At 42.6% G+C, this 10,483-nt stretch overlaps 1 protein-coding gene and 1 non-coding gene across 3 annotated transcripts; both read left to right on the forward strand.

Moving 5' to 3' along the window:
- The first annotated feature begins 4,115 nt into the window (after positions 1-4,115).
- LOC145858605 (uncharacterized) lies at positions 4,116-10,015 on the forward strand. 2 transcript variants are annotated; one of them, XM_082957175.1, is made up of 4 exons: positions 4,116-4,997; positions 5,523-6,293; positions 6,758-7,932; positions 9,371-10,015. In XM_082957175.1, exons 2-4 carry the CDS (start codon positions 6,101-6,103, stop codon positions 9,605-9,607), a joined length of 1,605 nt encoding a protein of 534 aa, XP_082813301.1. In that variant the 5' UTR covers positions 4,116-4,997; positions 5,523-6,100; the 3' UTR covers positions 9,608-10,015. The 2 variants fall into 2 exon arrangements, with proteins under 2 accessions (XP_082813301.1, XP_082813302.1); XM_082957176.1 differs by having other exon boundaries at positions 6,809-7,932.
- Positions 5,145-5,272, forward strand: LOC123724992 (small nucleolar RNA SNORA19). Its single transcript, XR_006757469.1, has one exon. It is a non-coding gene; the product is annotated as a small nucleolar RNA SNORA19 (small nucleolar RNA).
- Positions 10,016-10,483: the final 468 nt, after the last annotated feature.

Raw genomic sequence — 10,483 nt, forward strand, 5'->3', positions numbered from 1 at the left:
CGCAATTACGCAGGTACTTTCCTGAAATGGATGACACAAACAACTTGATTCGTTATCCCTTTCATGCCCTGCCTCCAGTCCACTTACCGATATCTGAACAAGAGAGCCTCATCGAAATTGCAACAAGCGGTTCTGTGAAAATTGAATTTAATCAGAAGCCACTGCCAGATTTATGGATTGGGCTGTGCACAGAGTATCCTGCCTTGGCAAATCGCGCTGTTAAGACACTGATGCCCTTTGCAACCACGCAGGGGCGGAAATCCCGGGGGGGACGGGTGGGACACGACCCCCCCATCCTGGGAAAAATATGATATGTCCCCCCCAATATATCACTGAAACATAACTATGTAATTTAAATAATATTAATAATACGCAATGAAAGCAATTGTGCTGATTATAGACACTTAATAGCGTGTTTTTAAGTTTCAAAAGATTGCGACCCCCCCACCCTTTTCCTCAAAATGGTTTGATCCACTGGCAAGGTAACAGAGGGGTCGTAGCCACTGTCTGAAAGGCACTCAATGAACGTAACTGACGTGAGGTTAATCCAGTCAATCGCGCACACACACTAGCTGAATATGCAGAGCTAGCGCGCAAATATTAACTATTAAGCTAGCTAGTACCTATTCCATTTATGTGGCCTCGTCAAAGATGGAATCTTTGCTATCGTCAATTTATTCCGAGATCAGCATGCAGATGATGTAAGTTAGTGCTTCAAAGTCCCTGTGATAAGGTTAGTGATAAACTGAAGTCCAAACTGAACAGAACTACACTCTCTTCTACCATTGTCTTAAATATATTTAATGGTCTCGTTGCAAAAGCTAAATTGTCGCAAGGGAACTTTTATTTATTTATTTTATTTAACCCGGGTAGCAAAGATTATAGCAAACACCACTGAAACTGAATTGGTGCTCGCTAGCTTTGCAAATTCAGCTATTGTTGGAAGCCAGCCAATATGAAAGAAACTATTAAAATTACAAAAGGTTGCAGCATATGTTGTGTAAATGGTGAACTCATACAGCTGTCAACTCTTGTCATTTTAATCCGTTTCACATTTGCTAGCTACCTTTTAGATCGAAGCCAAAATAGAATGATAAAAGATAAGATGATAGAAGCCCATCTCCTACTGTAAATAACCTACACACTGTGTGTGTGTGTAGCCAGCCAGCCAGGTAGAAAAATGGCAGAAAAATAAAAGACGGACAGCAGAGTATTTTTCAGTACACCAAAACGCAAAGTAAGAACCCTAGTAGCCTAATATCTCAAAGACTAGTTGATAAAATGTTCATAAGAAAGAAATGAAATTCTAATGGAAATGTTTCACAATGATGTCATTAGGCAGAGCAGGCAACAGATGGCACACAGACAGCAGAGTTGGGGACAGATATGCAGGGACAGACTGGCAGAAACAGGGAGTCTCAGGTAAGTTTGTTGAGTCTTTGTTTGGCAACATTATGAAAGGTTCTCCATTTTTTTAACTTGTAAAATAGGAACATAATTGGAAAATGCCATGGATACCCCCACTCTCAACTTAAACTGGTGACTGAACTAAGATTTGTTAAAGGCAATGGTATTGCTGTTGTGAGTAGTTGTGTAGTTTTGGGTACCGGTAGTTAGGAGTACGGCAAACACCTTATTTCTTTGGTTCCTCAATATACATTTACCATATTACAATGTAGGCTATGTGTTACAGCACTACTTTTGGTGTCCCCCTCAGGAATTGCTCTTGAGAAAATTTCATGTAATTGTCCCCCCCAAAGTTGATATCAGATTTTCGCCCCTGCAACCACGTACCTATGTGAGAGTGGATTCACGGCCCTCACTAGCATGAAAACTAAATACAGGCACAAACTGTGTGTGGAAAATGATTTAAGACTGAGACTCTCTCCAATACAACCCAACATTGCAGAGTTATCTGCATCCTTTCAAGCACACCCTTCTCATTAACCTGGTGAGTTATTCACAATTTTCGATGAACAAATAAAGTTTTATATGTAAGATGGCTATATAAAAAGAGCAAAATGATTGATTATTATAATATTATTATTTGTGCCCTGGTCCTATAAGAGCTCCTTGTCACTTCCCACAAGCTGGGTTGTGACAAAAACTCACACTAATTCTTATGTTTAATAAATGTATCGTATAGTGTGTGTGTGGCAGGCTTACAATGATGGCAAAAAACAACATTTGAGAGTGCGCTGACCCTGGTATTAGAGGGGTACGCAGCTGGAGGTTGAATGTTTTTAGGGGACTATAAAGGTTTGGGAACCACTGGTCTAGAATGTCATTTTATGCGGAAGCATTAATATTTCAATTCACTGGAACTAAGGGGCCTAGGCCGAACCATGAAAAACAGCCCCAGGCCATGATTCCTCCTCCATCAACCTTTACAGTTGGCACAATGCATTTGGGCAGGTGGCGTTCTCCTGGTATCTGCCAAACCCAGATTTGTCAGTCAGACTGCCAGATGGTGAAGCGTGATTCATCACTCCAGAGAACGCGTTTCCACTTCTCCAGAGTCCAATGGTGGCAAGCTTTACTCCAGCCTACTCTTGGCATTGCGCATGGCAATCTTAGGCTTGTGTGCAGTTGCTCGGCCATGGAAACCCAATTGGCTGTCCCGTTCTGAGAGCTTGTGTGGCCTAAACTTTGCAGCTGAGCCGTTGTTGGTCCTTGACCTTTCCACTTCACAATAACAGTTGACTGGGGCAGCTCTAGGAGGGCAGACATTTTACGAACTGACTTGTTCGGAAAGATGGCATCCTATGCTGTACCACGTTGAAAGTCACTGAGCTCTGGGCCTCCCGAGTGGCACAGCGGTCTAAGGCACTGCGTCGCAGGCCGTGACCGAGAGACGCATGAGGTGGCGCGCAATTGGCCCAGCATGTTCCAGGTTAGGGGAGGGTATGGCCCGATAGGATGTCATTGTCCCATCATGCTCTAGCGACTATGTGTGGCGGGCCGGGCAATGGCACGCTGACTTTGGTTGCCAGCTGTACGGTGTTTCCTCCGGCACATTGGTGCGACTGGCTTCCGGGTTAAGCGAGCAGTGTGTCAAGAAGCAGTGCGGCTTGGCGGTGTCGTGTTTCGGAGAATGCATGACCTTAACCTCTCCCGAATCTGTACGGGAGTTGCAGCGATGAGATAAGCCTCGACCAACCTCGTTTTAGAGAATATGGCAGTACACAATCACAGACCACTTGGGCAAATTGGGCAAATTCTCTAAAACGAGGTTAGACGAGGCTTATGGTAGAGAATTAAACATTCAATTCTCTGGCAACAGCTCTGATGGACATTCCTGCTGTCAGCATACCAATTGCACACTCCCTCAAAACTTGAGACATCTGTGGCATTGTGTTGTGTGACAAACTGAACATTTTAGACTAGCCTTTTATTGTCCCCAGCACACGGTGCACCTGTGTAATGATCATGCTGTTTAATCAGCTTCTTGATATGCCACACCTGTCAGGTGGATGGATTATCTTGGACGGGCGGCAGGTAGCCTAGTGGTTAGTGCGTTGGGAAAGTAACCGAAAGGTACACAATCACAGACCACCTGTATCGTGTGGGTGAGCGGTTTTCTGATGTCAACGTTGTGAACAGAGTGCCCCATGGTGGCGATGGGGTTATGGTATGGGCAGACATAAGCTACGGACAACGGACAAAATTGCATTTTATCGATGGCAATTTGAATAAACAGATACTGTGACGAGATCCTGAGGCCCATTGTCGTGCTATTCATCCGTCACCATCACATTTTACATTACATTTTAGTCATTTAGCAGACGCTCTTATCCAGAGCGACTTACAGTAGTGAATGCATACATTTCATACATTTTTTTTTCTCCGTACTGGTCCACCGTGGGAATCGAACCCACACCCTGGCGTTGCAAATACCATGCTCTACCAACTGAGCCACACGGGACCAGAGAAGAATGGCAGAAACTCCCCAAATACATGTGCGCCAAGCTTGTAGCGTTATACCCAAGAAGACTCGAGGCTGTAATCGCTGCAAAAGGTGCTTCAACAAAGTACTGAGTAAAGGGTCTGAATACTTTAGTAAATGTATTATTTCATTTTTTATTTTTAATAATTAATATAATTAATTAATCACCTTATGTTTCAGCATGATAATGCACAGCCCCATGTCGCAAGTCTCTGTTCCCAATTCCAGGAAGCTGAAAATGTCGCAGTTCTTCCATGGCCTGCATACTCACCAGACATGTCACCCACTGAGCATGTTTAGGATGCTCTGGATCAACGTTGATTGTGGAACACGCTGTCGTACAGTGTGTTCCAGTTCCCACCAATATCCAGGAACTTGGCACAGACATTGAAGAGGAGTAGGACAACATTCCACAGGCCACAATCAACAGCCCGATCAACTCTATGCAAAGGAGATGTGTCGCGCTGCATGAGGCAAATGGTGGTCACACCAGATACTGACTGGTTTTCTAATCCACGCCCCTAGCTTTTTTTAAGGTATCTGTGACCAGCACATGCATATCTGTATTCCCAGTCATGTGAAATCAATAGATTAGGGCCTACTGAATTCATTTCAAATGACTGATTTCCTCATATGAACTGTAACTCAATAAAATCATTGAAATTGTTGCATGTTGCGTTTTATATTTTTGTTCAGTATATTTACATCTGAAGGCCGAAGTGACCCCTATCGCACAATCGTCAAAAGTAGGCCGACCGATGTAAACACGTTTTTGTCTCTCACAAGATGTGTTAAGTTTTGAGCCATATCAGGGACAGCACTCTCCTGTCTGGGTCTGGTGTTTTTGTACTGCATGTAGGTTTGAGTCATGTGCGCACTCTTTAAGAATAGCTTGTTAAGCTACTTTGTTTCTAGAGATGCTAATATCTGTACCCCTGTTTTTTTTGCAGGACAAAGATGCCAAGTTCCGCCTGATTCTCACCGAGAGCAGGATCCACAGACTGGCCCGTTACTACAAGACCAAGAGAGTACTTGCTCCCAACTGGAAGTAGTATGTACCAGTAAACACAATTACTGATCTTTTGTATGGCAAACATAGTCTGCCATACTTAATTAAGCTCAAATTGCTTCATAACATGCCCATTATATTACTGTACCAGACCTCTGTCTATGCCATTTCATTTGGTCGCTATGACTCCTGCACAACTCATTGTCCTGCTCTTTGTCCTGTAAGAGCTGAGATATTTCTGTTGTGACAGGGGAATGCTGGAGGTCAATTATCAGAGTGGCTGCACTGCCAACTCTGCCAGTCCCCTTCATATAGCACTGTATTATACACTCTAACCATGGTTTAGTTCCGAGTTGTCTGATCTTGGGTCAAATATAACCAATTAGAATGTGAGTCATTATAAAAATAAACAGTTGGAAATGGGGTGCCCTGATTTGTGTTGTAAATTGAAATGGAAAGCAGTTGTTTGTATTCTCTTCATGGTTGGCTAGGTGGTTCACTTTTGGTTTGTGAGAGTATTATTGCGTTTTCCTGTCTCTAATCATTTCCTTTTTGTTTCTTCTACAGCGAGTCCTCGACAGCTTCTGCTTTGGTGGCATAATCATCATCACGTTTTGGATTAATAAATAATTGGGATTCAGATATTTATTTGTCTTGTATTTATTTAATGAGGCATAATATGGATATATAGTGGCAGCTTCTATTTGTGTTATTGTGATGTCATACGTTTATTTTTCGACTGAACTAAAGAGGCAACCATGGAGAATTTCCGGGAACTTTCCATGCACTTCCCATGCACTTTCCCTGCGTCACTGAGTCACGTGAGTGGAGGGAGAGTTTACAATGAGGAGGCGGTACTTGGATGTGACTGACGCGTACCTTGTCCAATCACAGCATGATATGACGACGCGAACTTGTTTATTTAAGGGTAGTGTCGTCGCGGTCGTTCGACATTCACTCTACTACAACAACACAACTGAAAATATGCCTGCACTACTAGTCAACGTTTGAGATATTTTATATACGTAGAAAGTAATACTTCAGGGGAAAATGAAGCCTTTTCATACAGTACGACAACTGACGAGGGCGAGTAATCTAGTTGTTTTCGACGAGCGATATCAGAATACGTGAGGATAATTCTTCGAATGATAGACATGGCTCGAGTTAAAATGGCCTCAAGTGGCATCAATTCTTCTACGACTAGTTCTCATCGACCTGCGATGGACAGTTTTGGCGTCGGTGGTATGGCACTCCTACGGTGGATCATGCATATACGGACCATACTGTGGGAACAACTTCGTTTGTTGGTCCATGTCATTTACTACAGTTTCTTGTCAGGTACAGTAACGTTCATTTCCATGTGTAACTCTGTGTTGTATGTGTCGAACTGCTTTGCTTTATCTTGGCCAGGTCGCAGTTGCAAATGAGAACTTTTTCTCAACTAGTATATCTGGTTAAATAAAATACATTTTTTTTATACAGAAACCTCACTTCATTTTGTATGTGTGGGGGAATGTGGCCCTGGTCGCACGGATTGTAACTTGTTTTGACCTGGTACCGTAAAACAGGCGACTAACAATATAACAAGTTCATTAATGTCCTTATTTTATAAAACATTTGGAGGGGAGAATGGGTTGGTAGGCTAGTTATTGTCCAAATAACAATACCGGACATAGAACCACTCAACAATTTGTTTGTACATTGTTTAATCCATACAGTCTATGGGTTAATCAGGTAAAAAGAGGGACTTTTGGGCAAATTTATATGGGTAACCTAACCTATTGTTCTTTTTCTTTCAACAGTTTTCCAAGTTCACCTAAGAATCAACTCTGTCTCTGGAAATTCCCACACAGGGTCCTTTCTGTCCAGCCTGCAGGCTGAGGCGATGTGTTGCGGATTGGTGGACGACTTTGTGTCCCGTGCCAGGATGGATAGCGATTATGGACTTTACCTTGGACACCACCCCAGCTGTAAAATGGGCTTTCCAGGTGACTGTAACCTGTTAGTGTGCAGCACTCACAGGAGTTCCAGCTTGGATGAAACGTGTCGCAAGGAGAAAGCGTTTGACTTCAAAACCAAACATGACAACCCCGAAGAGGATCTGAGTGCTTACTGGGGTAAAGAGGATGACCGAAACATGGGAGCGTTTGACAGTGAGGACAGTAAAGCCCTTCGGGAGTCCCTGGCCATCTTCAGCGACCCTTACAACCCCTTCTCTTTCCCCCCCTGCAATTCAAGCTGCTCCAATATGGGGGAAACAAAAAATGAAGATCAAGTTGGCGGCGGCCTCGACTGTAACTTGTCAGGCCGGCCGGGTGAAGAACTTCAAGAGACCCTCGGTGGCTTGAACATCTGGACCAGTCGTTCAGATAGCGAAAGCAGCTGGGGGAGTTCTGATGGTTCGTGCGCAGACCTGGACGAAGAGGAGAGCAAGAGGCTCTGGGAGCTCTTCACCAGCCCCATCGACCCATACAACCCCCTGTGTTTCACGGCATCTGTAGCCAGCTCAGTCCCTCACACAGACAAAACGCTTACACAGTCCCAGGAGGCTGAAAGGGCCTCATGTTCTTCTGACACTGTTGACAGCGAGACCCCTGGCCCTTCCTCCTCTGAGGATGACACAGAGGAGCAGCTATGGAGGTCCCGCTCCCAAAATGAAGACCCTTACCACCCTCTGAACTTCCGTGCCTGCCTCCAGAGCTCCCCTACAACCACAGAGCCACCTGCCTTCAGCACTGGAGACCCACTCACCCCACAGACCTGCCCCACACAGACACCACCCGGCCAGGGTAAACAGAGGGACGTTGTGGCCAAAAGCCTCCAAACAACCAGGCACACACAGCCTTGTCTACCGAAGAGACCGCTAAAGCAGCATTACCACCCAGCTACTACACTAGTGCCCTGGAGGAGACCTGAAGCTAAAGTAACAGGAGGACAAGGACAACCTCAGGAGAAGTTCAACCACCCTCTGAAAAAGGTTATTAGTTTTCCATGTTCTACATCCCTCAGTCTATAGTTCTAGATTTACCACCTTAAAAATGATATGCCTATCACATCGCCCATATAAAAATGTGCAAGTAAACATGATGTACTATTAATAGCTCAAGTTTACATATTGGCTAAACATGAACAAACAAGACATCCAGTTCATAATACTTGAATATTAGGAACTGAATATTAGTAAGGGGGAACCACTTATTTACTCAGAAATACAAAACAAATATATAAAAAGGTAATGGGTGATTCCACACTAGCGGGAGCGCAAATATTTTTCTGGAATTCTAGATTGTTTTGGCAATTTTCACAAACTTAATTGGGTGAGAAAGGATGTTTGATATGCTTCCATTTGTATCACAAACTGTTTTTGAGAGAATCATGAGAGGCCATTTTTAGACTTATACATGCCTCCTTTAAGACCTGTGAACCGACAACATCTTGGTGTCATTATAGTATCAGTATAGTGAGCTCTCAAATATGGATTATGTCTAGATTCTGAGAAGAAAAATCACATTAATTTATTCAACATTAAATATGAATCTGTTACACTATTTTGAGTTAGCTAACATTTGACATTGTTTAGAACAATATTCTCTTTAAACATGTCAAATTTCCAGAGTGGGTTCTCTGGTACTTCTTAATGATATAATCCATTTTATACATAGAAAGTGAAGTTATAGGTCATTAACCAATCACAGACCTCCTTTAGGATTGCGACTTCAGCAAATCACCAGCAGATGGAGTTCCATTTCAATCCATTTACCACTCACTGTGTTTGTTGGTGATGCTCATAAAATGTATCATAACTTCAGCATTAGCAGAGAGCCCCTTCTGGAAATATGATGTACTTGTAGAGTATATTGTTCCAAACGATTCTTAAAATGAACAAAATAAAAGGGGTAGTTTTGAGATTAATATTTTTAATGTTGAATAAATGTCAACCATTGTATTTCAGAATCCAGACATACTCCATATTTTAGAGCACACTATGGAGCATAATGCCACCACGATGTCTGTATTAAGTACAGATTGTTTGGGATACAAATGTAAAAAGCATGTTAAACAGCCTTCCTCCCAAATGAAGTTTCCATGTGAGAATTGCCAGAACAATCTGAGTTACCAAAAATATATTTCCTGCTAGTGTGGAATCACCCTAATATAACTTGTAGTATAGTTGATGGTGAGGTCAGTCAATGACTCATCTACCTCGTACACAGCGTAGGCTTACTTGTGTGCTTCCCCAAGCCCTTGTTTATTGTTGTTGCTAAGCAAGAGGTTGTAATGACTAAACCTGTCATGTGATACAAGAGTCATGAGTCAGCGGAGATTTCACTTCCAGTTAATGTTGCGTGACTGTCTCCCAACACTGCAGTCAAATGCTCTCATCTGACACGTGTGTACCTGTTTGTGTATTTTAGGTGCGGTTCTCACCACTTGTCCAGGTCCATGTGATGCATACTTGGCCCTTTGCCCGGCAGATGTCTCGCAAAGGACCATGGGAGGAATTAGCCCGTGATAGAGACCGGTTCCGAAAGAGGATCCAGGAAACAGAGCAGGCCATTGGCTACTGCTTCAGTCAATCACACAGAGACACGATTCGGGCAAATTTGCTAAGCACTTCAACATCAGCCGTGCCACTGGTCCATGAGCTCTAAACATAAATGTTTTACCCTACCTTCCTAATGAGAACTTTTGATTGGTTGCAATGCGACATATGGTTTTAGGTCAATTATAATGAAAAGATGGTGGTCCTAGGCCAATAGGATTTGGCATCAAATTCTACCTGCACTGTACCTCAACACTGTTGCACTGATTTTTATATTGAATATAGTTATTAACCTCAACATTAATGTATGTAATGTTCTTTTGTATGCCTTACTGACTGACCCAGCAATGTAATTTATTAATGCCCTATGGAGCTTGTTTAAAATGTTTGAATTTGTACCAGTTTGAAATGTTTATCTTAATCCAGATAAGTGGTGTATTTAGAACTAGAATAATTTATTAACAGATGGTATTTGTGATCATACTATAGTTAATAAACATCCTGTTTGACACCATAACTATGAGGGTCTGTAATTCATCTTTGGATAAGGAAAACCCATAACTAAACATCCACTTTTTAAATTGAAATAACTTGAATCAGAATAAAACTTCAGTTGGTGTGATTATTTTAGTGGGAGGTATACTTTGACCCTTCTGTTTGAGGTTGACCAAACCTATATCTGTCACCATAGATACACAGAAGTCGGATCGTGTCAATAACTTGAATGCGTAATGTGTCACATCTATATTTAATGCCTTTTGTGGGCACAGCTGTTCCATGTAAAGGCAAAAGGCTTTCTGTTTCAGATTGTGACATGCCTACAAAGCAGGGAGGGTGTGGTCATCTGGGGAGTGTTCAGTGGAGTGAAAGTTCACAACGCAGCAGATAGGAATGTAATGGATAGAGCTGACATGAGTCCATTAATCTTCACAATATCAGGCTGTCAGTATTTTCTGTATAATCTTGCAGAAAAGTCCCTTAATTC

The sequence above is a fragment of the Salmo salar genome, chromosome 10, assembly GCF_965601325.2.
Source record: "Salmo salar chromosome 10, fSalSal1, whole genome shotgun sequence".
Classification (NCBI taxonomy): Eukaryota; Metazoa; Chordata; class Actinopteri; order Salmoniformes; family Salmonidae; genus Salmo; species Salmo salar.